The following is a 27,131-nucleotide window of genomic DNA, read 5'->3' as shown; positions in this document are numbered from 1 at the left end:
GCTCTCTCACCTCCAACCTCCGTGGGGACTAACGCGGCTCCCGCCACTGGGGCCAGGGGCCGGGGTCAGAGTGGGTGGGTGGGGGGGACGGTTTGCGATGCAGGAGGTGATGAGCGGCGGCTGACGAGTCGAAAGCCAGGGCTAGGGAACTTGTTTTGCTTCTGCACCCCGGTTTTACTTATATTACCCCAAGCCTCGACGGTGACTAACGAAGAATGTCCCCCCATACTGACCCCTTGGCGCCGCCGCTGTTTGGCGAGAGAAAGGGAGTCAGGGAGAGCGCCCGAGCGCGGGGAGTGCACAGCCCCCAAAACCCGCCGGCTCTGCCCCGACGGTCCCGCAGCCCCCTGAATCCTTCCCCACCCGGCCACCCGCGCCGGAGGGCGTGCTCCCTGCCGGGAATTGCGGTCCCAGAAGCCCGCCGGCCGCGGGTTGGAGGGGCTCTGCCGCCTCCAGAAAACTACAAGTCCCAGGATGCCCGGCGCGGGTGGGTCACGAGGGAGGGGCGGCGGGCGCGGCTAAATAGCCTCCATCGGCCATTTTGTGGGAGAAGCCACAGCGCCGCCTCTTCTCTCGCGTCCTGGTCTCCGTGGCCGCCGCCTCTTCCTCCGCCTCCTCCTTCGCCTCTTCCTGCCTCCTCCCGGCTTCCGCCGCCGCCACTCCAGCCGAATCCCAGCCCCAGGGCGAAGCGTCTCCTTATTTATTTACGTTTTCTCGCCACTGCAGCCTCCAGACACGGTGATCCGGGCGGGCCCCGCAGGAATTTTATCCCCTCACCGGCCTCACACTAGTATCGCATGTCCACTATCCAGAACCTCCAATCTTTCGGTAAGATCCGGCCGCCACCGCCGCCGCCCCCTGCCCCCGCGCGCCTCCCGGCCGGCCGGCCGCCCCCACCCGCTCTCGCCGGGGCCGCTGGCCGGCCTGCAGCCCCGAGGGGCCCCCCTGCTGCCCTCCCCGCACCCCGAGTGGGGCTTTGTCTCGGCGCCCAGAAAATGGCGACTGGGCCCCTGGCGACCCCCTCCCCGAGGACGGCCGCGGGCCCCGCTCCCTTCCCGCGGAGCCCCCTGCCCGGTCCCTGCCCCGGCTCCCGCCTCGCCTGAGCCGCCGCAGCCTCTGCGAGCCCGGCCCGCCGCTCCTGGACCTGCCCGTCTCCTCGCGAGGGGATGCCGGGCCGGGGGCTGGGGATCTGCGTCCATTGGTGGTCGGAGCGGATTCGAGCAGCTCTTGGGGGCATTTAGTTAAAGAAGCGGATCCGGGCCTCTGATCTGTCACAGGGCTGCGGTCCAGCTTCTCTATTTGCGTAGTAATTTGTAAAATTACGCCTCTTGACAGATGCGTATATGTGCGTATGTGTATATGTAGGTATCTTCTTTTTTACTTGTTAAGGGCACCGTTACGGTTAAATGATTGGGGTGGACACGTTTGAATGTTTCTCTTGTCATCACAGTGTAATCGAGATGACGCACATTTTTATAGTAGCTATAAAATTACAGTTTTTAAAACCACTTTTTAGAGGACTGCGTTCAGTGATACCAATCTACCTGTAACAACGTTTCTATTCAGTGTCCGTGGACGTAGCTGTTTATATTTTTCCTCTTTTTGTGAGAGTACCTTGGTGGTTTTGTTAACACCCCACCCCCATTACCCCCTCCCGTCCCCACCCGCAAAAATAGCAGAGGCACTAGAACCTTCTTTACTGTCTAGATTGTAGTGTGCCCTACATCTGGAAGTTACTTACTAAAAGATGTTTTTCTGCTTTGGAATATTTTTTTGTATCCCTTTGCAGACCCCTTTGCTGATGCAACTAAGGGTGACGACTTACTCCCGGCAGGGACTGAGGATTACATTCATATAAGAATCCAGCAACGGAACGGCAGAAAGACACTGACTACTGTCCAGGGCATTGCAGATGATTATGACAAAAAGAAACTTGTGAAAGCTTTCAAAAAGGTAAAGATGTTGGGGAGAAAAGATTATAGTTATTTGATGCACTTCTGAATAGGACACCTTTACTTGATTGACTCTTAATTAGTGTGGGTAAAAATTGTTGGACCCAAGAAAGCTGTGTTCATTCTCTTAACACCCAGATATTTGTGTTGTCTCCCATTTTAAAATAATATTTTCATGGCTTTCAAACAAAATGTGAAATACTCTGTTCTTGATGTTCCAAGTAGAATCATCTCCGTTATGTTTCCTGCTGATTCATTTACAGATTAATTTGGTAGCATTGGGGATTACAGGAGACAAAACCTGTTTCTTAAACATGATCAGGTCTACTGAAATAGTCGATATTAGTCTTACGGTGAAAATAAAATCTCATTGTATCTGACTTTAGTTATGTTAAACATATTCTTCTCCAGAAATTCGCCTGTAATGGTACTGTGATTGAACATCCTGAATACGGAGAGGTTATTCAGCTTCAAGGTGACCAAAGAAAAAACATTTGCCAATTTCTCTTGGAGGTGAGCGCTTGGGTGCTTTATGTACAACCTTGAGATTGCTTCCAAAATTGTGTTCAAGGGCAGCATGAATTATTTCCTTCTTAGTGAAAAAAAAAAATCATATGAATGAGGTAAATTGGTAAATTGAGAGAGAAATACAAAGTTGGTACTTATTTTGAAGTCAGTAGAACCTTTATTCATTTATGTTGTCATTCAAGTGACCTGATCATTCCTGTATCTACATGGCCAGTTGAGTTTTGGGTCATGTCAAGGTATTTTAAGTGTGTGTGGAATTGTTTAGTGTTAACAGTTAACACCACAAGTAACAGTGTTGCCATAGACTATTAACAATGATTCTTTTTATAGTCAGCGCTCCATGTTTTCTTAAGGGATGAAACACATTTCTCAGAGTGATTCTGTTAAATTTTGTTTTGCAGGTTGGCATTGTCAAGGAGGAACAGCTTAAGGTTCATGGATTCTAAAATGAACCTAAATACATGGAGAATTTCTTGAATAATTTTGTTCTCTAAACCCAGTTTGGCTGCCTTGTGAAATGATTCTCTGCAGTAAACGGACTTTTCATGTATTTAATCATTCAGACTCCCATTCACACCTGCATGATTACAGAAAACATGGGGTATGTAGGCTAGTAACACATAAGAAAATTGCAGTAAGATGGTAATGAAATCCCATATTCATCTTAACATGTTTCCAATGGAAAATATTTTGTTTTGAGTGTTTATTTGTTTATTGTTCAGTTTATTATTTTTCACTTGATTAAATGTTTTTTTGTTGTATTAAACCATGTATGTTGCAGCTTAACAATAAAGAAACATCTATGAATCCTTTTGTGAGCAATTAGGCTCCCAAATCTAAGCAAGTAAATACCCATATTTTGTCTTTCATAGTTGGAGTTCTCCTTCTGCAAGTTTTTTTTGTTTGTTTGTTTTGTTTTTTTTAATTAAGGGGCACCTGGGTGGCTCAGTTGGTTAAGCGTCCAACTCTTGATTTCAGCTCAGGTCATGGCAAGTATTCTTTCTAATTAGTTTTTACCTGCTGTTAAACCCAAAGCTGGAGGGGAATGTTTGTTATATAACTTGTGTTCTTCATTTACTGACTTAAAGATAAGAATAGGAACAGGAGTATAAGCTCTCCAAGAGCCAAGATTTATCAGAATGTAGTGTTAAACTTTCAAAGAGAATATGAAGTATAGTTTAAATTCAGAAGTGTTAGCACATGGAATTCTTTTATGTGTTTTTATTGATGATGTTCCTGGGCTGCCAACATAAATCTGTCCTTAAGTGCCAGGTAATACAGTAGGCTCCTGACAGACAATAAATTCAGTCACAGGCACTGTCCAGCAAGTGTTGGTGGGTGGGATCACTGTCTAACAGATGGAAGACGGAGGTGCAGAGATTAATTTACCTAGAGTGCCAGGAAGTGACTGAATTAGGGTGCCAGCTCAGGGCTTCCAGGCCAGAAAACTCATGTTCTTTCACTACATCATGGTTCTGGTATGTGTTTCACCAAAGGAAATGAGGACCATGGGTGACCATGCGTGCGGGTTGGGGCAGCTCTTACAAGATTTCTGCAGCTCATCTTTGAGTTCCACGCTTCTGCTTTTTATTGAGTAGTAATAATTTGCTCCATTATACAAGCCGTCATTAAATCCATTTCACCAAGATGAAGAAATGCATCCATAAGTGCCTACTCCAGCTTAATGTGGTGGAATAATAATGTGAGAAATGTCTCACTTGGGCCACTATATTCTGTACCAGCTGAACCCTTGCCCCTGTTTTGATGATACTGCTTTTGGAAAAGCAAAATCGGCCTCCATAGTTTACCTCTTAAAGACACTAAAGCAATAGGTTTTGTTACTTTCTCACCCCATGCTACTCCTAGAAAGACTGGCACTGTCAAGTGAGTGTACTGGAATATAGCGCTAAATTTGAGAGGCTCATTTCTGAAAAAATTTGACGAAGAAGATCAAGCAGTTTAGGAGCATTTCCCAACTTGAGAAATTCTCATTTTTCTGCCTGTAACATTTTGTAACGATTCCACCTCTAGTTGAGAGGTGCCATGGAAGTAGTTTATGAAAATGATAAAGCAGAGACCTAAGTTAACGTATGTTCAAGAGTTGCCTCTTCATTGTAATGTTTTAAAATAGATACGAGAGCCAAGCTAGTGCCCAGGAAAAACTGATCATTTAGAACTGAACGAAGAAGGTGGAGGGAAGAGAGAAAGCTTATAAGAAAGGCCGCCTGATCTTGGCACCCATTGATGAGCTCTCCATCCTCAATGTGTCGGGCCACTCCCACTGGCTGAATCAAAAGCCTTGAGCAAAACGATTTCTTTGAGGAGCACCTCTCTTGATCTCCCTTCTGCCGGTGAGCCCCAGACACCTGATTGGACTTCTCACCTGTAGGGCAGTCCCTATCCTTAGAAGAACAGATCAAGTATCCTTTTCTTCTTTCTTGTGTTTGCAACGCAATGGAAATAAAGGACATAATTAAGATCTGTGGATTTCTGCAATCTTCCTGAAGCTTCCTCAAAGGAGCTTAGAATACATACCACTCTCATGTGGGAAAGTTCTCTGACTGGCAGCCTTGGCGGTACCTAAGAGCACAGGAGCAGGGCTAACTGCTCTTGTCTGCTTCAGGGGCAAAAGGGACTAGGCAGCATTGTATAACTGAGGAGGGAAAACAGATTACGTCTTAAATGCAGCAAAAATAACTAGCTGAGGGGCGTCCCTCCTTGTGCTCCCCATGTGGGAATATTTAGATCTGCAGTTTCTTTAATGGTCTGTACTTCAGGATGCAAAGTGAAAAATAGTGAATAGAGGACAAGTAAATTTGTCCCCTAACCTTCTAGACTTGGCAGAGGTCTCGGCGAAGCCATTAGGAAATGAACCTTTGGTTGAGGCACAGCCTGGAGTAAAGTGCTACTAGAGGGACGTCCTCTGCCCTTCAGTCTCCAACCCCCTGAGGCAGAGAGTAGCCTGGGGAAGCAGCCTGCTCTACATACTTAGGAATTCAAGTAATAGCTGTTCTCAACCATCCTAGAAAGAGGGCAGCTGGAACGTGGAAGGAACAGTTCTAGTCCCAATCAGATGGCAGTTAACAAAAATGACAAATAGAAAATGCAAACGGACTTCCGTGTGCCACCTGTCACCGGCAGGGCTCCAGCTAAAGGAATGGGTAGTTACAGCTCACGAAAAACGAACCTCATCAGATTGCCCACAACCTCATTAGACTGTTCCACTGGGCCTCTTGAGGATTCCCCTTACTGAGCCAGAATTCCTTGTGGGAAGGAAACAAGGGAGGCGTGGCCCTGCTGTAACTAAAACCAAGGGAATCGTCATTTGCTGTAGATTGCTACCAGCTGCCCTTACTTGACAGGCGACAGCCAGGCCACATGGTGCTTGTCTGGGATCAAGGGGCCAAGTGAATCAGCTAGACTTAAGCAGGAGCAAAACCACATAAGGGACCCTCAGCATTGACAGCTCTTTCACATGGCTATGCTGGCATTTTAACTCCATTTTTTTCTTGATAATGGAAACTTGGAAAAAGTAAAGCTAATCAGAGGAATGGCTGTATTACTTCACTCCTGGAGAATCATTCAGAGTGGAATTGTTGCCAGAAAGAGGAGGGAATTTCAAACTGCCCTCGGACAGTCCTAATCCAGGCACTTCTGTGTTCAATGACGTGTGGCCTGTGGGGAGTCTCTGACCTATACAGAGAACTGAAATGGCCATTTAAAGTCAGCCTGGGCTGTGAGGACACCCATGTGGGTCACCTCTTAGCTCATCTGTCTGATTTTGAACCTAGCAGGGGAGCAGTAGATCTGCCAAGGGTCTGTAGCTCCGTTCCCAATGAATAGAGGGCATGATTAGAATTATGGTTGGTGCTTTCATCTCAAAAGAAAGAACAACCTACAGACTTTTTTCATGCAAAAAGCAATTAGATAGGTACCGTTCGTTGAAGGCACAAAAGGGGACTAAAGTTCAAAGCCAAAATACCCCACAGGGAATCTAAGTGATCTCAGCCCCCAAACTGGGCTTCAGGCTGAAGCTCTCTACTCCAGCCTGGAGGGTTTTGAACGAACTGAGCCTCCAGAATGGTCTAAAAGGAGGCTAGCTATAACCTGCAGGTTTGTCTCCATGTGTCCTTCACCCATTCTTGCCAGGACCCCAGGCCCACCTCCTGAGTCCTTCGGGCAAGGGACAGCATACAATATGGCAATGGATACAGAATCAGAATCCATGTAAACCATGACAAATTCTGCAGAGAAGACCTCAAGGATTTGGAGAGTAGTATAATTTTTTGAAGTGAAAAAAAGGCCCACCTGCTCCCTGGTCAAGAACTGAGTGCACTCTGAGCACTTTATTGCCACTGACGTGTTAAAAACACAGGAAACGTTAGCCCGATATTCAGACTGGACTACAGGAACCACTGGTGACCTACTTGGTAGACCAGGATTGTTGAAATAAAACAACATAGTGTGCCCGGGAAATTGTGCTATTAAAAAGTAGGGAATTGCACTGGGTGTTATACCCAAACAACGAATCATGGAACACTGCATCAAAAACTAATGATGTAATGTATGGTGATTAACATAACAGAATAAAAAGAAAAAAAAAAAGAAATAGATGGTTCCAAAAACAAAACAAAACAAAAAAACGCAGGGAATTAAAGCGGGGTGGGGGGGAGGGGAGGGGATTGATTAGAGCAAGTGTGTAGTCCTTTGACACCCCCTTGTGGCCACTTAAAAACTTGCTCACTCCTGGCAGTTCAATGTAGATTACTGAAGTTTCGGCTGTTGGGGGCATCATTAAAGCACCAGCTGACAAGTTTGATTTTGCCATCCCTCAAATGGTAGGCAGAAATTGATCCAGCCAATCCTTTATCATTACCAGCCATAAACATCTATTGCGATTTGCTTTTCCATGGGAGAGACAAGAAAATGCTTCTGTAGTCTTGCCCAGGGGATATATAAAGCTGCCTCCCCCACTATCTACCACAGTGTTATTAGGAGGAATTTAACTCAAATGTAAACAGAGACATCTGTTTATGGCCTCCAGAGGATGGGTGATTAAACTAGAAAGAAGGCTCCTCCTCAATTGTCATCTGTTGAGGAACACAATCTAGAGCTTTACGCATACACAGAGAACCTAAATATGTAGGGCTCTCGATCTAAACCTCTGTCAAAGGTTAGTGTGCCTTCTTTGGCTACTTGGGGCATCACCTGAAGATTGGCGATTTTTATCTGGGAAAAGTAATGACTGGATCCCCCAGAAGCTCATCAGGCCAACAATACACAATGCTCCTTTAGACCCAGAACAGGACCCACTTGCAGACCCTCACCTTCACAAGTAGGGGAGGCCTAACGGTAGCTCAGGGCAACCTCGAAATTGTACTGAAGGGAATTGACTCTACACGATCAGCATCAGCCTCATGAGATGGGCCCCTGACCAGGGAATCCCTGCTCAGGGGAGGTATTACCAGAAAATGTACTCTCTCTCCAACAGATCCTTTGAAATTTTCACATTTTTACCAAGCATTGCCCCTCATTCCCTCACTTCCCTTATAATAAAAGTAAAAATGGTTAACCTCTTTCCAACGCTTGCAGTCTACAGCTCTGAGTGTTCTTCATGTATCTGCTCAGGTAATACAGACTTCGTGACCCAGCATGGATTCCCTGGCCTACTATCACAATTGCCTCCTTGCAAATACCCTCACCTCCTTTGGTCCTCTCTGCACTCATTTGTCAAGAGGTCAACCCTTGTCAAACTCAACCACTGACTCCATGCCCGCACAGAGCAGCAGGAAGTAGCTGGAGAGAAATGGGGGTTTCTCCCTTTCCCTTGGCCCCCACCCTCCATCCTGCACAGCCGAAGGCTTTACATCACCCATCACTGAGATAATTGAAACTCCCTCATTTTTCCAGCTCCAAGCCTTCCCAGCTCACGCAGTTATTCATACTGTCCTCTCTTCTGTTTATAATGAATGACGTGTACTTGCTCCTCTCAAAACCCACCCTTCCATTTGTGTCCAGGGCACTGTCCCCTCTTCTCCATGAATTACCACTGTAGTTATTCTCTTTTCTCTGTATCATCCATTTCTTCCTTCTCTGCTGGATCCTTTCCAACAGGTAGAAATACTTGTAATATCTCCCATCTTTCAGACAGAAGGAAAGAAAACCTCTCTTGATCCTATATCCCCTTCAGCTGCTAACCAGCCTGCTTGCCATCCATTTATTTGGATGTGAAACAGGTATCTCATGACCAACATGACTGAAGCAGAAATATTGACTCCATCCTCCCCTCCCTCCCATTCCCTTTCCCAGTGTGCCTCATCTAAGCAGATGGTACCACCGTCCACGAAATAACTCGAGCCTAAAACTTAATCACCTTTGAATCTTTGCTTCCTTTACTGCCTACATTCCCATCCAAATCTGCTCAAGTCTTCTAGTTCTTATTTGCAAAATATATCTATGTTCATCTTCCCTCCCACATCTTCTGACCTACTCCAAGTTCGAGCCATCATTGTCTTTCACTGATTTCACAGTTAGTAGCCCCCCAACTGATCTGCTTGTATCCATTGACCACACAGAATCCTGAAGATTCTTTATAAAATTCAAATGAGATTTTATGTCTGTTCTCTGCACAAAATCTTCTGGGAACACTGTGCTTAATATTAATGCTGAACATATTACAGGGGCTCATGGCATCCCAATGACCTGTTCCCTGCCTACCTCCTGTTCTTGCCATCCACCCCTCTGACTTTCTATTCTACTTCCAGACATACTGGTCCCCTGCCTTAGTGCATTTGCACTTGTGTTCACTTTGCCTGGGATGCTCTGCCCCCCTCCATCTCTCTTCCTGTCACTCCATTTTATCTTTGTAAAATTTTATTCATTTTAGAGAGAGAGAGAGAGCACACACACAATGAGTGAGGGCAGAGGCAGAGGGACAGAATCTCAAGCAGACACCCCTTTGAGCACAGAGCCCGAAGCTGGAGTCCTGATCCTACGATCCATGAGATCACGACCTGAGCCAAAACCAAGAGTCTGTCGCTCCGCCAACTGAGCCACCCAGGCACACTTGTCGTTCAGTTTTAGTTCAAACCTCAAGAAGGCCAACCTGACTACCCAGTCTAAACAAGCCCCCCACCATCCATTGCTAACAAAACATCCTGTATTTTGCTTTCTTTGTACTACCTATCTTTATTCAAAAGTATCTTGTTCATTAATTGTTTGCTGGTTTACTTTCCATCTTCCCACCACTAACATGTAAGGTACATCTTATAGGAGATGCTGTCAGTGCCTCACCCATATCCCCTTGGCACTCACCATTCTGTACATGTTCCCTGGGTGCTCCAGATACAAGCATCTGTGACCTTTCCTTGAGGGCTTTCTCTGGCCAAGGGAGCATGCTGGGACCACACAGGGCAGGACAGAAGGACTAGGGACTTAACAGCTGCCCCTTGCCCCCTGCCTCAGTAGCCCTCAACTAATGACGGATGGTAGTTGGTACATAGTATCCCAGATCCCTCACCCTCAGGTGGGAAAACCTGGAAGCATGTTCTATACTGACTCCCAGAATTCCCCAGCAGGATGGGACCTCATTTGCCCAAAATGATAACCTGTCAATATGGCACCCTTTATTGGCTTCCTTTCTTTTCTTGCCTCATTTCCCCATTCTTCGACCAGTGCTTTCTGAGCACACCTCCCAAATAAACTACTTGCACTTAAATCCTTATCACAGCCTTCTTTGGGAACCCAACCTAAGACACCTCTGTATCTCCCACTCCCAGTGCTTAGAACCGGGTCTGGGAAAAAAATAGGTGTTCAGTAAATATTTATTGAACAAATGACTAAATCTCCTTTCCTCTGACCTCCACTCACCATTTGGGAAATTCCAGTCCAATTATATCACTTAGCTGTGGATCATTCCCAATTGTGAAGAAGCATGTGCATCCCTGAAATGGCAAAGGGCTATGATTTTTGTCAATGGATTGTTTGAAAATGGTTATTCCTGGCAAGCAGTCTCCTCACCCTGCCTGTCTCCCTTGCTGTCTCTCTAGAGTGCAGAGGAGTGGAATTCAGGTCTAGGAGAAAGAAAACTGGCACAATGAGTGGCAGGGGCATATTCTACCAGGGCCTTGGAAAGACCTGGGTGCCAGGCCCCTTTCCCATTCACCAACATTACCCTAGTGCCCCAGCCTGCTAAGATGCTGTAGGAGACTTAGTTATATTCTTACCACAAGGCTTCTCTATCACAGTGGATGTCCACTGGGGGAAAGAATGGATTGTGTAGTTGAAGGTATTGGGAAATTTGGCTAAACGAAGAAAAAGTTGGATCCCTACTTCACACCGTAAATAATGGTGGATTCCAGATGGATTAAAAATCTAATTGTGAAAGACAAAAATATAAAGGTAACCAAAAAAATTAGTGGGATGTGTTGTGACTTTGAGATGCAAAAGGAGGTTTTTCTTTTTTTCATTTATTTTATTTTATTATTTTCTTATTATTAACATATCATGTATTATTGGTTTCAGTGGTACAGATCTGTGACTCATCACTCTTATACAACACACAGCGCTCACCACAACACACACCCTCCCCAGTGTCCATCACCGAGCCACCCCATCCCTCCCACCCCCCACCACTCCAGCAACCCTCAGTTTGTTTCCTGAGATTAAGAGTCTCTTATGGTTTGTCTCCCTCTCTGGTTTCATCTTGTTTCATTTGTTCCTCTCTTCCCCTATGATCCTCTGCCTTGTTTCTCAAATTTCACGTATCAGTGAGATCATATGATTGTCTTTCTCTGATTGGCTTATTGCACTTAGCATAATACCCTTTAGTTAGAAGGAGGTTTTTCAATTATAAAATATACATAAGCTACAATTTACCATCTTAACCATTTTTAAGTGGAGTCAGTGGCATTAAGTATATTCACCTTATTGTGCAGCCGTCACCACCATCCATCCACAGAACTCTTTTCGTCTCGCAAAACTGAAACTCTGTACCCATTAAACACTAACTCCCAGCTCTGCCCTCCTCCCACTCCTGGCAACCACCTTTGTACTTTCAATCTCCATGAATTTGACTATTCTAGATACCCCATACAGGCAGAAGCAGGCGGTATTTTTCATTTTGTGACTGACTTTTTATTTGGCACAATGTCATCAAGGTTCATCCATGTGGTAGCACGTGTCAGAATTTCTTCCCTTTTTAAAGCTGAGTAGTAAATACTCGTGGTATGTATGTGTCACATTTGGATCACCCATTCATCCATTGATGGACACTTGGATTGCTTTCACCTTCTGGCTATTGTGAATAAGGCTGCTATAAATATGAGGGAAAAGGAATTTTTTAACTGAACCTCAAAACAAAGTATAAGGAGACAAATTGATGGTTTAGTCTCTGTTAAAATTAAAGACTGTGTTTTTTTCAAAAACACACTGGGCCAAGTTAACAGACAATGAGAGAATATACTATAAGGCCTAAATCTATGAAATGTTTAGAGCTAGTTTTTAGAATATATAAGGAACTCTTGCAAATCAGCAAGAACAGCCTTCTGTACTTGAGAATGATTTTTATTTCCATAATATTTACTGGAGGATATTCTCTGCCCTTTTCGGAAATGTTCAAAAGCCGGCACCTCTAAAAATTAATTGATTTGGCAAAATTTTTAAATTTCTGTTTTGTGAAAAACAAACAAAATAAAATCTAAACAACAAAATTTAAAAACAAAATCAAAGTGGAGGGGCGCCTGGGTGACTCAGTCAGTTAAGTACCTGACTCTTGATTTCAGCTCAGGTCTTGATCTCAGGGCTGTGAGTTTGAGCCCTGCATTGGGCTCCATGCTGGGCATGGAGCTTATTTAAAAAAAAAAAAAAAAAAAGTGGAAAAAAATTTTTAACATATCTCAAAGGGTTATTATAGTTTCTTTCAAATCAATTTTTGAAAAATATGTACATATCATCCCTTTCAAAAAAAAAGAAAATATTTTTTAGCTACACTCAAGGGAAGACAGTTTCATATTTTGGCCATTAGAACTGGAAATCATTAAATGAAAGCGTAAACCTTTTGTTCTTCATGAAACCTTAAACTTTTTTATTGTTATCTCTGTAATGTGTGGGTTTTGCACGTCTTTTGGAAAACACAGAAATTCCAGAAGAGCTCAATGAATAAGAGTTACCCATAATTCCACCATGCAGGGGTCCCACTGTTATCATGTTAGTGTATAACCTTAGAGCTTTTTAGGTTTTGTTTTTTGGTGGTGGTTTTTTTTTTTTTTTGGTATAGTTATTTTTATAATGACAGTGGAATTAGCCTATTATATTTTACAGCTAATTTTGTTGATTTTTTTCTCTCCCATTAACAATTTTTTATGCCATTAATTATTCTTCCTGCAGTGGTTGATAGACCCTACTCCCTAGGATCTTGCCTCCAGACTCAGGTGTGAAAATTTTGGGTGTTTCCATTGCAGTTTGTGAAAGCCAAACTTTGGAGCCAGGCAGACCTGTGTTTGAATCCCAGGTGTCACCCAGAACTATGAGACTTTGTATAAGTCACTGAACCTCTCAGAGGCTCAATGTGTATAACGATCCCTGTCTCCAGGGTGGTTGTGAGAATCTAAAGGATCTCATTTATGTAAGGTGCACAGTCAGCCAGGCGCCCCACCCTCTCCCCTGCCTTCCTCTTGAGCATCATCTGTTGAGGCTGATAGAACAGATTAGGAAACAGTGGTCAGGAAGGGTCAAAGTGGGCATCATCTTGGCCAAGGCATGCCTGACAGGAGCCCTCACTATTGAGAGGGCAGAGAGGGGTCAGGGAATTCAGAACGGATAGAGCTCAAAAGAAGCCAGAAAGGCTGTCCTGTGAGTCCCTCAGGACTGTCAGGAACGGGGAGAGGGAGACTGAGCCACCCAGGCGTCCCCGTTGGTCCATTTTTATTTAATGTCTGTGTATTTGGTGTAAGGCAGGGATCTAAATTCATTCTTTAGCATGTGGATATCCAGTTGTCCCAACACCATTTGTTGAAAAGATTATTCTTTCCCTCATTCAGTGACTGTGGCACTCTTGTTAAAAATCAACTGGCTATAGGGGCGCCTGGGTGGCTCAGTCATTAGGCATCTGCCTTTGGCTCAGGTCATGATCCCAGGGTCCTGGGATCGAGCCCCACGTCGGGCTCCCTGCTCAGCGGGCAGCCTGCTTCTCCCTCTCCCACTCCCCCTGCTTGTGTTCCCTCTCTCGCTGTCTCTGTCAAATAAATAAATAAAATCTTTTTTAAAAAATCAATTGGCTATAAGCAAGAGGTTATTTGTGGTTTCTCAATTCTATTCCATTGATCCATGCCTATCCTTACACCAAAACCAAACTTTCTTAATTACTGGAGCTTTGTAGTGAGCTTTGAAATCAGGAAACGTGAGTTCTCCAAATTTGTTCTTTTTCAAGATAGTTTTGGCATTCAGGGCCCCCTAGACTTCATCTAGTGTTAAAGTGTCACTTTGCCTTCCATGGGCAAGACTCTGTTCTGCGCACAGGTCTCTCTCTCTCAGGGACCTCGTGGGGAGAGCTTGATTCCTGGGCGACTAAATGCCATAATTATCTTCCCAGCTCATAGCATCCCTATCTTATCTTTATAATGAAGGGAAGCAGAATATGCTACCCTAAAATATGCCACTTTGGCATAAGGATTATTTTGAGCTGAAGGCAGACACAAGAAAAGCTCTCCTCTGCCCGCCCCTCAGCCCCGCCCACCATTTGCCTAAAAGCAGGACATAAATTTGTAAAGGTGTCAGCCCTCATCTCTCTACCAGGAAGGACAGGAGACAACTCTAGACCATTATCAGCCTGGAGACAGGACCAGAGAAATCTACTCAACAAACCTAACGAGACTTTTTGCACCGTTGGTTTCTGCTGACATTTGCCTTCCCACAATTTGCTGCCTCTAGAAGCTCAAAGTCTTCTCCCTTCCTCTTACCACTTCTCCACAAAATTACTGTTCTTTGCTAAGATGCTACATGGGCCCAAGTGCTAAGCATCCCTTTGAACTACTCATCACTGAGTACTCCTGTGTGTATATGTGATGCACCTGTTAACAAACTTCTGTTTGTTGTTCTCTTATTAATCTGTCTCTTGTTGCCCAATCTATGAGGCGCCAGCAGAGGATCCAGAGGGATAAGGAAAAAAGCTAAGTTTCTCCTCCCCTGCAATACCAGTACCTTAGACTCTGTAACCCAACAGTGTCACCCACCCTGGCTCCTGAAATCTCAGTGGGAGACAGAAGGCTCTAAGCGCCCAAAGGCAGAGAGCTCCAAGTTAAAACCCAAGCGAGCTTTCTGTGTGTTGCAGAGATTCTCACAATGGCCAGATGGTCTTTGTTTCAACAACCTGATTCGTCTTGGAAGCAAGAAAGCTACCAGACTGTAGTCAAAGAGTTGATGTGGCTGTGTTCCAATAAAACTTTATTTATGGACCCTGAAATTTCAATTTCATGGATGTTTCACATGTCACACGCCGCTACTCTTCTTTTGATTTTGTCCTCCACCATTTAAAAATGGAAACATCCTCATTTCTGAACTTACTGGCCACGGAGAAACAAGCAACAGGCTGGAAGTGGCCCAGGGTTCATAGCTTGTGGACCCTAACTTAACATGACACAGGAAACATGGCACATAAAGAGATCACACATAGAACCAAGAAACTTCTGTCAGTAGCTTGTTCTGATTACAACAGCATTTTGCAAAACCACACTTCTCCCTGATGTAAAGCAGGTTCTTATCTGAAGCTCCTAAAAGTAGAAGGCCTTACAAGTAAAATTCATAGCCCAGGAACAATGGACGAAAGCCTGTTTAAAGAGCTATTTCCAAAACAGGCAGGAGAGTGAGAGTTGAGACAGAGGCCACTTGGCCCCAAAAGCCTTGGACACCCCCTCCAGGTAGTCAGGGCCATATTAAAGCCTACATCTAAGACCAAAGGTGCATCTATGGATTCATCCTGAGTCACAAAGCACATCCCTGCTCAATTTGGAGAGGGAGAGGGAAAAATAAACAACATTTAGAGTTGCCTTTGGGGCCCATGCAGTGTTGGTGTCACTAGGACTTTGGTTGAAAAGACCTGGATTTTTCTGTCTGCTCTCTCTGTGACTGACAGACTCCAAACCCCAACTGTTGAGCCACAATCCTGGCACCACCTCATTCTGGCTATATGATACTAGGCATAGTTCTCTATGTCCCAAACCTCAGTTTCCTTATCTCTAAAATGGAGATGATGATGATGATGATTGATGATGATGATAGCCTCAGGGACTCATTGTGGGGATAACCACATGGTACTTGGCACATAATAAGCATTTAACAAATGTTCCCTTCTATTTTTATAAAGGAGAAAACATTAGTCATGTCCACTTTACAGAAATCAGTGAGGTGCATGAAGTGAAAATGTGAGAAAGTGAGATCTAAGGTGGCATTTCAGCCATCCCATTAGAAGCAGGGGTTGCAGAATCCTAGGGACTAAGTCAGTGCTCTCACTCGGTTTGGGGCAGGGAGAGCAGCCCCTGTTTACTAGTCATCTTTAAAGAACAAAGAGCGAGCTTTGAACTTGAGTTGCTTAATCTCAGTAGCACTGTAGTTATGGTTCCTCTTTTATTCTTATTTGTACCTTCTATTTCTCTTGATCAGTATTGCCAGAAACTTATCAATTTTTGTTTAAAAAAAAACTGCACAATACACAAAACACACAACATTTCCTTGGTTTTCTTGACCCTATCTATTATAGGTGTATTTTCTGTGTCTTTCATTTCTGCCCTGTATTATTTTATTCCTTCCACTTTCTTTGTACTGTCCTTCTTGTCACTTCTAAGGTTAGATGCTTAGCTCATTCACTTTTACTTTTCTTCTTTGCAATTGTAAGCATTTAAGGATGTAAATTTCCCTTGCGCAGCCCACAGGTTTTGGCACCTAGTCTTTCCATTATCATTCACTGAGAAATATTTTCTAGTGTCCATTAAATATAGTCTTCCCACTCCTTGGAGAGCTGTATGGTCTACCCTCCCTGCTCAGTGTTGCAGAAATAGGCACCTGTTCTCAGAATCCTCAACCTGGTTTTTTTTTTTAGAGCTTGTGTCAAACTTTCTTCAAATATTGTATTTGGAGATATCAGGTGTCAACTAATTTCCTTGAAGATAGCACTTCTTTTTCACTTTGTGGTTTCTCTTTGTTACAGCGTGGGGGAGGAGGATAAATTTGCCTTATATAACCACAAATCCCCAGCCGTAGCTTGTAATTTTACTAGCTGGAAAAAAAAAAAAAAAAAAAAAAAAAAAAGAGCTGCAGTATCCATATATGGCCAATAGGTGACGCTATCGACCCATTCAAGACCAACTCGTATATTTCCTACAGGTGGCTCTCATCGGTTTGTCCGTTTGCATTTGAGTTGGTTTTAGAGAAAAGATGCCCAAATTAGAAGAGGTAGAGAGGTTATATGATACTGGCTAAACACTTAGATGCTCGAGGCACTCAAGATAAAAACATAATAAATAAATACTTTGGTTTAAAAGGTGCAGAGAAATGTCCCTCTGAGAACTCATTCCAGAGGTCCAGCGACTTCACAGAAGGAAAAAGCATTTGCTTGCTTGCGGCCTGATGGCAGTGATCTGTCCAGCCCCTGTCACAGTCATCTGGCTCACTTGTTTCGGATTACAAATGAGCGGTCCTCCCCAAAATCACCTTCGAGGGTTAAAAAAAAAAAAGGTTAGGATCTTTATTGGGGAATAATTTTCCACCAGAGTGAAATAGGAGGTGGAAGAGGTGGTGAGGAGGACATCAGCCTTTGAATGATTAGACCTTTCCAAGGTACACATACCTTCATGTGTGCATCCTGTCTGTCTCTCTCTCTCAAATGACCTCTACTCAAACAACAGCCTCCTGAGCACTCCGTGAGATTTTATGTGATTAGGAACCACCTGGCGTCCCACTTCCGGGTATCTATCAGAAGGAAATGAAATCACTATTTTCAAGGAGGTATCTGCACTCTCCTGTTCATTGCAGCATTATTCACAACAGCCAAAATGTGGAAACAACCTAAGTGTCCACTGATGGACAAATGGATAAAGAAGATGTGGGGTTCAGCCATTAAAAAAAGAGGGGGAAATCCTGCATTTGGGACAACATGGATGGACCTTGAGGGCATTATGCTAAGCAAAACAAGTCAGACAGAGAAAGACAAAGACTGAACAATCTATTTATATGTGGAATCTAAAAAGGTGGAATTCACAGGACCAGGCAGTAGAATGGCAGGTGTCAGGGGCTGGTGGTGGGAGAAATGGGGCACTGTTGATCAAAGGATACAAAATTTCAGTCATAAGATGAATATGTTCATCTACAGCATGGTGACTATAGTTGACAATACTGTATCCTATACTCAGAGATTGCTGTGACAGTCGAGCTTTAACCTTCCTCCGTAACAACAACATAGTAATTGTGTGAAGTGAAGGATGTGTTAACTAACCTTATTGTGGTAAATATTTCATAATACATATGCGTATCAAGCCATCACATTGTACGCCTTAAACTGACTCATTGTTATATATGAATTATATCTCAATAAAGCTTGGGGGGGAGAATCACCTGGTGATTTTGTGAAAATGCAGGTTCTGACTCAGGAGTTGTAGTGCATGAATGAGATTCTGCATTTTTTTTATTTTTTTATTGTATGTTAATCACCATACATTACATCATTAGTTTTTGATGTAGTGTTCCATGATTCGTTGTTTGTGCATAACATCCAGTGCTTGACGCAGAACGTGCCCTCTTTAATACCCATCACCAGGCTAACCCATCCCCCCACCCCCCTCCCCATCTAGAACCCTCTGTTTGTTTTTCAGAGTCCATCGTCTCTCATGGTTTGTCTCCCTCTCTGATTTCCCCCGCTTCATTCTCCCCCTCCTGCTATCTTCTTTTTTTTTTTAACATATATTGCATTATTTGTTTCAGAGGTACAGATCTGTGATTCAACAGTGTTGCACAATTCACAGCACTCACCATAGCACTTACCCTCCCCAATGTCTATCACCCAGCCACCCCATCCCTCCCACCTCCCCCAACTCCAACAACCCTCAGTTTGTTTCCTGAGATTAAGAATTCCTCATATCAGTGAGGTCATATGATACATGTCTTTCTCTGATTGACTTATTTCACTCAACATAACACCCTCCAGTTCCAACCACGTCATTGCAAATGGCAGGATCTCATTCCTTTTGATGGCTGCATAATATTCCATTGTGTATATATACCACATCTTCTTTATCCATTCAGCTGTTGATGGACATCTTGGCTCTTTCCACAGTTTGGCTTTTGTGGACATTGCTGCTATAAACATCAGGGTGCACGTACCCCTTTGGGTCCCTACATTTCTATTTTTGTGTTAAATACCCAGTAGTGCAATTGCTGGATCATATGGTAGCTCTATTTTCAACTTTTTGAGGAACTTCCATACTGCTTTCCAGAGTAGTTGCACCAGCTTACATTCCCACCAACAGTGTAGGAGGGTTCCCCTTTCTCCACATCCCCACCAACATCTGTCGTTTTCTGACTTGTTAATTTTAGCCATTCTGACGGGTGTGAGGTGGTATCTCATTGAGGTTTTGATTTGGATTTCCCTGATGCCGAGCGATGTTGAGCACTTTTTCATGTGTCTGTTGGCCATGTGGATGTCTTCTTTGGAAAAATGTCTGTCCATGTCTTCTGCCCCTTTCTTGATTGGATTATTTGTTCTTTGGGTGTTGAGTTGGATAAGTTCTTTATAGATTTTGGATACTAGCCCTTTATCTGATATGTCATTGGCAAATATCTTCTCCCATTCTGTTGGTTGTCTTTTCATTTTGTGGACTGTTTCTTTTGCTGTGCAAAAGCTTTTTATCTTGATGAAGTCCCAATACTTTATTTTTGCCCTTGCTTCCCTTGCCTTTGGCGATGTTTCTAGGAAGAAGTTGCTGCGGCTGAGGTCGAAGAGGTTGCTGCCTGTGTTCTCCTTTAGGATTTTGATGGACTCCTGTCTCGCATTTAGGTCTTTCAACCATTTGGAGTCTATTTTTGTGTGTGGTGTAAGGAAATGGTCCAGTTTCATTCTTCTGCATGTGGCTGTCCAATTTTCCCAACACCATTTGTTGAAGAGACTGTCTTTTTTCCATTGGACATTCTTTCTTACTTTGTCGAAGATGAGTTGACCATAGAGTTGAGGGTCCACTTCTGGGCTCTCTATTCTGTTCCATTGATCTATGTGCCTGTTTTTGTGCCAGTACCATACTGTCTTGATGATGACAGCTTTGTAATAGAGCTGGAAGTCCGGAATTGTGATGCCACCAGCTTTGCTTTTCTTTTTCAACATTCCTCTGGCTATTCAGGGTCTTTTCTGGTTCCATACAAATTTTAGGATTATTTGTTCCATTTTTTTGAAAAAAGTGGATGGTATTTTGATGGGGATTGCATTGAATGTGTAGATTGCTCTAGGTAGCATTGACATCATCACAATATTTGTTCTTCCAATCCATGAGCCTGGAACGTTTTTCCATTTCTTTGTGTCTTCCTCAATTTCTTTCATGAGTATTTTATAGTTTTCTGAGTACAGATCCTTTGCCTCTTTGGTTAGATTTATTCCTAGGTATCTTATGGTTTTGGGTGCAACTGTAAATGGGATCGACTCCTTAATTTCTCTCTCTTCTGTCTTGTGGTTGGTGTATAGGAATGCCACTGGTTTCTGTGCATTGATTTTATATCCTGCCACTTTATTGAATTCCTGTATGAGTTCTAGCAGTTTTGAGGTGGAGTCTTTTGAGTTTTCCACATAAAGTATCATATCATCTGCAAACAGTGAGAGTTTGACTTCTTCTTTGCCGATTCGGATGCCTTTGTATTCTTTTTGTTGTCTGATTGCTGTGGCTAGGACTTCTAATACTATGTTGAACAGCAGTGGTGATAGTGGACATCCCTACCGAGTTCCTGACCTTAGGGGGAAAGCTCTCAGTTTTTCCCCATTGAGAATGATATTCGCTGTAGGTTTTTCATAGATGGCTTTTATGATATTGAAGTAGGTACCCTCTCTCCCTATACTCTGAAGAATTTTGATCAAGAAAGGATGCTGTACTTTGTCAAATGCTTTTTCTGCATCTATTGAGAGGATCATATGATTCTTGTTCTTTCTTTTGTTAATGTATTGTATCACGTTGATTGATTTGCGGATGTTGAAGCAACCTTGCAGCCCAGGGATAAATCCCACTTGGTCGTGGTGAATAATCCTTTTAATGTACTTTTGGATCCTATTGGCTAGTATTTTGGTGAGAATTTTTGCATCCATGTTCATCAAGGATATTGGTCTGTAATTCTCCTTTTTGACGGGGTCTTTGGTTTGGGGATCAAGGTAATGGTGGCCTCATAAAACGAGTTCCGAAGTTTTCCTTCCATTTCTATTTTTTGGAACAGTTTCAGGAGAATAGGTATTAATTCTTCTGGAAATGTTTGGTAGAATTCCCCTGGGAAGCCATCTGGCCCCGGGCTTTTGTTTGTTGGGAGATCTTTGATGACTGCTTTAATTTCCTTAGTGGTTATAGGTCTGTTCAGGTTTTCTATTTCTTCCTGGTTCAGTTTTGGTAGTTGATACATCTCTAGGAATGCATCCATTTCTTCCAGGTTATCTAATTTGCTGGCATATACTTGCTCATAATATGTTCTTATCATTGTTTGTATTTCTTTGGTGTTGGTTGTGATCTCTCCTCTTTCATTCATGATTTTGTTGATTTGGGTCATTTCTCTTTTCTTTTTGATAAGTCTGGCCAGGGGTTTATCAATCTTGTTAATTCTTTCAAAGAACCAGCTCCTAGTTTCATTGATCTGTTCTACTGTTCTTTTGGTTTCTATTTCATTGATTTGTGCTCTGAAATTTATGATTTCTCTTCTCCTGCTGGGTTTAGGCTTTATTTGCTGTTTTTTCTCTAGCTCCTTTAGGTGTAGGGTTAGGTTGTGTATTTGAGACCTTTCTTGTTTCTTGAGAAAGGCTTGTATTGCTATATACTTTCCTCTTAGGACTGCCTTTGCTGCATCCCAAAGATTTTGAGCAGTTGTGTTTTCATTTTCATTGGTTTCCATGAATTTTTTTAATTCTTTAATTTCCTGGTTGACCCATTCATTCTTTAGTAGGATGCTCTTTAGCCTCCATGTATTTGAGTTCTTTCTGACTTTCCTCTTGTGATTGAGTTCTAGTTTCAAAACACTGTGGTCTGAAAATATGCAGGGAATGATCCCAATCTTTTGGTACCAGTTGAGACCTGATCTGTGACCTAGGATGTGATCTATTCTGGAGGATGTTCCATGGGCACTAGAGAAGAATGTGTATTCCATTGCTTTGGATGGAATTTTCTGAATATGTCTGTGAAGTCCATTTGGTCCAGTGTGTCATTTAAAGTCTTTATTTCCTTGTTGATCTTTTGCTTAGATGATCTGTCCATTTCAGTCAGGGGGGTGTTAAAGTCCCTCACTATTATTGTATTGTTGTCAATGTGTTTCTTTGCTTTTGTTATTAATTGCCTTATATAATTGGCTGCTCCCATGTTCGGGGCATAGATATTTACAATTATTAGATCTTCTTGTTGGATAGACCCTTTAAGTAGGATATAGTGTCCTTCCTCATCTCTTATTACAGTCTTTGGTTTAAAATCTAATTTGTCTGATATAAGGATTGCCACCCCAGCTTTCTTTTGGTGTCCATTAGCATGGTAAATGGTTTTCCACCCCCTAACTTTCAATCTGGGGGTGTCTTTGGGTCTAAAATGAGTCTCTTGCAGAGAGCATATCGATGGGTCTTGTTTTTTAATCCAATCTGATAGCCTGTGTCTTTTGATTTGGCATTTAGCCCATTTCCATTCAGGGTAACTATTGAAAGATGTGAATTTAGTGCCATTGTATTGCCTACAAGGTGACTGTGACTGTATATTGTCTGTGTTCCTTTCTGGTCTATGCTGCTTTTAGGCTCTCTCTTTGCTTAGAGGACCCCTTTCAATATTTCTTGTAGGGCTGGTTTCATGTTTGCAAATTCCTTTAGTTTTTGTTTGTCCTGGAAGCTTTTAATCGCTCCTTCTATTTTCAATGACAGCCTAGCTGGATATAGTATTCTTGGCTGCATATTTTTCTCGTTTAGTGCTCTGAATATATCATGCCAGTCCTTTCAGGCCTGCCAGGTCTCTGTGGATAGGTCTGTTGCTAATCTAATGTTTCTACCATTATAGGTTACATATCTCTTCTCCTGAGCTGCTTTCAGGATTTTCTCTTTGTCTCTGAGACTCATAAGTTTTACTATTAGATGTCGGGGTGTTGACCTATTTTTATTAATTTTGAGAGGGGTTCTCTGTGCCTCCTGGATTTTGATGACTGTTTCCTTCCCCACATTAGGGACGTTCTCTGTTATAATTTGCTCCAATATACCTTCTGCCCCTCTCTCTCTTTCTTCTTCTTCTGGGATCCCAATTATTCTAATGTTGTTTCATCTTATGGTATCGCTTATCTCTCAAACCCTGCCCTCGTGATCCAATAGTTGTTTATCTCTCTTTTTCTCAGCTTCTTTATTTTCCATCATTTGGTCTTCTATATCGCTGATTCTCTCTTCTGCCTCATTTATCCTAGCAGTTAGTGCCCCCATTTTTGATTGCACCTCATTAATAGCCTTTTTGATTTCGATTTGGTTAGATTTTAGTTCTTTTATTTCTCCAGAAAGCGTTTCTCTAATAACTTCCATGCTTTTTTCAAGCCCAGCTAGTATCTTTAAAATCATGGTTCTGAACTCTAGGTCCCACATCGTACTAATGTCCATATTGAGTAGGTCCCTGGCAGTCGGTACTACCTCTTGTTCTTTTTGTTAAGGTGATTTTTTTCCATCTTGTCATTTTGTCCAGAGGAGAATAGATGAATGAGAGAACAAAATGCTAACAGGGTAACAACATCCCCAGAAAACATACTCTATACAAATCAGAAAAGACCTGAAACCAAGGGAAAAGAAAGGGCAAGAAAGAAAAAAGAAAGAGGAAAAAAAGATAAAGAAAAAGATAAGACCAAACAAAAACAGAACAAAAAAACCAGAATATGATTAAATATGATCAGGCTGGTGCATAGATCAGTGCCACACACTAGATTTTGGGTGTATTTTGGTCTGTTAGAAGAAAGTGCCTCCCAAAATTTTAAAGAAAGAGAAACTTATATATGTACAAAAATAAGGGTTGATATGATGAAGGGATGGAATATGACTGTAAAGATGAAAATTATAAAAAATTTTATAAAAGGAATTGTTAAGAAGTTCTTTGAAAAAAGAAAGAAGAGGATTTAAAAAAAAGAAAAAAGAAAAAAGGGAAGAAAATGTGATCAGGCAGGAGACTAGAACAAAGCCATACACTAGAGATTTAGGGTATATTTTGATCTGCTAGAAGAAACTGTATCTCAAAAATTTAAAGAGAGAACAACTTATATATATATATGCCAAAAATAAGGGTAACTACTATGAAGGGATAGAATATGACCCTAAAAATGAAAAATAAAAATGTTTTTTAAAAAAGGGATTGATAAGATGTTGGTTGAAAAAGGGAAAAAGAAAAATTCAAAAAAAAAGAAAGACAGTTAAAAAAATTAACTTTGAAAGACTAAAGAATCATGGTAAAAAAGACATGGATTCTATGTGCAGTATTCCCCTAGCGCTGGAGTTCAGCCGTTCTCATTGATCAGTAAACTTGGTCTTGGCTGGCTGTTCTTGCTGATCTTCTGGGGGAGGGGCCTGTTGCCGTGGTTCCCAAAGTCTTTGCCTGAGGTGGAATTGCCCCGCCCTTGCTGGGTCTGGGCTAAATAATCTGCTCGGGTTTGCTCTCGGGAGCTTTTGTTCCCTGCAAGCTTTCCATCCAGCTTTGGAGGACGAGAGTGGAAATGGCGGCCTCCCAATCTCCACCCTAGAGGAGCTGAGAACTCGGGGCCCCGCTCCTCAGTGCGCCCCCAGGGAAAAGCAGTCAATCACTCCTGTCTCCCCGGTCTCTGGCTGCAGACCTGTGACCGAGCGTTTTTATCTCTGGCACCCAACTCGGTGTGGAGTCTCCAAACCCAGCAGATCCCTGTGGTGCGCTCCCGTGCCGCTCCTCCCGGGGCATAAAGGGGAGTCTCCCCGAATCTGCCACTTGTTGGGTCCCTGCTGGAGAAGCAATGGCCCGACTGTGCCACGGATCACAGTTTATGGCAACCCCAAGCTGAGAGCCTGCGCCTCGGCTCCGTCTCTGCAGCCGGATTGCCTGCTCCGATACCTGGGAGCTCTGCTGCACTCAGGCACCCCCGGTCTTTCTGTGACCCCGAGGGTCCTGAGACCACACTGTCCCGCGAGGGTTCCAACCCCCCCCGCTTAGCCACTGCAGCGACGTCCCTCAGCAGAGCCGACTTCTAAAAGTTCCGATTTTGTGCTCCGCGGCTCTATCACTTGCCAGAAGCGGCCGACGGAGGCCCCCCTCCCCCGCTGTCTATCCTCCCGAATATCGCCTCGGATTCACTTCTCCACATGTCCTACCTTCCAGAAAGTGGTTGCTTTTCTCTTCAGAGAGTTGTTGCTATTCTTTTCTTCGATCTCCTGTTGAGTTCGTAGGTGTTCATAATGGTTTGATCCCTATCCAGCTGAATTCCTGAGACCAGATGAAATCCAGGTCTCCTACTCCTCTACCATCTTGCTCTGCCCCTGAGATTCTGCATTTTTAACAAGCTCCCAGGTGAGGCTGGTGATGCAGGTCTGCCAGCCACACTTTGTGTAGCAAGGGCTCATGACAGTGGTCTTATGGAGGGAGTCAGTGTGGTGGCTTCAGAGAAGCTCCAGGATTTGGAATCAGAAGCCTTGCCTTTAAATCCAGGCTCCAGAACTTTCCAGGCAAGCCAGAGAATCTCTCAAGGGCCTCAGCTTCCTTAGCAGGAACTCAGGGATATTACGCTTAATAACACATGGGGTGAAATGAAGTGACTCGAGCATGGCTCCAAAGTCAATGCCTTGCCAAGGAAGGAGCTTGGTCATGTTTTCGGGAAATGTGAGGCTTACACATAGGATGGCATGTGAATACTGATATAGAATGCCCTGGACCACTTCTCGTTTGTCATGGAAACGATCTATGGAATAATTTTCTAAATCTGCCCGGGACATAGTGAGGAAACACCATCCTCTCCCACATCCTCAGAATCTCTGTGGAGGGAAGGGACTTACCTTTTTAACAAGTGCTCAGAAACATTCTTGAGATGAGACAAGTTTGAAACACTGGTGTACAGAGTAAAAGATACAGGGAAACCTGCCTCCATATTGGAAACTAGGGAAATACACCGTCCATCTGCCTGAAGTAGCAGCATTGTTCCTCAGCTTTCATAAAGATGGGGTCAAAGGAAGCCTGGAGAGACAGCCCCAATCCTCTTGTGGAAGATGGAGGACAGAAGTAGGGGACAGCAGTCGCCAGACAGCCCTAGAGGGACACAGGCAGGCCTCCAGGCTTCCATCCATGAAGCACGTGCACTCCCAGAAGCAGGGCTTCCTGCTTGGCAGCCGGAAATCACTTCATGCCAGTCCTGGTCTGGGGTCTGCCCCCACCTTTTTTAAGACTTAATTTATTTGACACACACAGAGAGCACAAGCAGGGGGAGCTGCAGGCAGAGGGAAAGGAAGAAGCAGGCTCCCCCCTGAACAGGGAACCCGACATGGGGCTCGATCCCAGGACCCCAAGATCATAACCTGAGTCAAAGGCAGACACTTAACTGACTGAGCCACCCAGGCGCCCCTGGGGTCTGCCACTTCTCCCAGAGAATGAGAAAAGGAGGAGAATGAGCAGGATCACAAAGATTGTACGATTTTGTCCAGGACATTTTATCATTTTCATATTAAAATGTAATATAAGAATTCCTTTCCCCTCTAGCAATTCCACTCTGGGAATTTATGCCAAGGAGAGAATCAGAAAAGAGGACAAAGTTGAATGCATTCAGATAATTCATGCACCGTTGTTTGTAACACCAAGAAGTTTGAAACAGCTAACCAGAGACTGAATGGTTAAATACATTTGAAGTGAGGAGGATCCAGGGAGGCCAAGGCAAGCTTCAGGAAGCAGACTCAGCAGACACAAAGTGCCCCATGAGAGAACAGATGACCAGCATGATGAGACCACTGAGCAAGAGGGCAGGTTGGCAAGCGAGGAGGCCTTTAGAAAGGCAGGTGGTCAGAGCGCCTGGGTAGCTCAGTGGGTTAAGCGTCTGCCTTCGGCTCACGTCATGATCCCTGGGTCCTGGGATGGAGTCCCGCATCAGGCTCCCTGCTCAGCAGGGAGTCTGCTTCTCCATCTCCTCCCCACTCATGCTGTCTCTCTCTCTCTCTCAAATAAATAAATAAAATCTTGGAAGAAAGAAATGTAAGAAACTAGTTGGGGCTGCTCTGCAGAGGAAGGGGGGAGGGGAGTGGAACAAGGAAAAAGAATGGAAGTGAGGAGACCAAATCAAGGCTTTTGTCCAGATGAGAGACAGTGGTGAAGAGACAACATGGGTGGGTTAGACACTTGCTCTAGGGACAGAGCTAACAGGATTCACTATTGTCTTGACCATCAGTGACAAGGAAAAGATGACTCCCAGATCCAACCTTTAGAAACT

At 43.6% G+C, this 27,131-nt stretch overlaps 1 protein-coding gene across 1 annotated transcript; it reads left to right on the top strand.

The window, feature by feature from the left end:
• Positions 1-541: 541 nt before the first annotated feature.
• EIF1B (eukaryotic translation initiation factor 1B) lies at positions 542-3,349 on the top strand. Its single transcript, XM_028107214.2, has 4 exons — positions 542-828; positions 1,790-1,953; positions 2,364-2,465; positions 2,882-3,349. Exons 1-4 carry the CDS (start codon positions 798-800, stop codon positions 2,924-2,926), a joined length of 342 nt encoding a protein of 113 aa, XP_027963015.1. The 5' UTR covers positions 542-797; the 3' UTR covers positions 2,927-3,349.
• The last annotated feature ends 23,782 nt before the right edge of the window (positions 3,350-27,131 follow it).

This window comes from Eumetopias jubatus, unplaced genomic scaffold, assembly GCF_037043125.1.
Source record: "Eumetopias jubatus isolate StellerSeaLion01/CBP00866 unplaced genomic scaffold, mEumJub1_p1.0 scaffold_1, whole genome shotgun sequence".
Lineage (NCBI taxonomy): Eukaryota > Metazoa > Chordata > Mammalia > Carnivora > Otariidae > Eumetopias > Eumetopias jubatus.
Note: the sequence above shows the minus strand (reverse complement) of the source record. Positions and strands in the feature narration are given on the sequence as shown.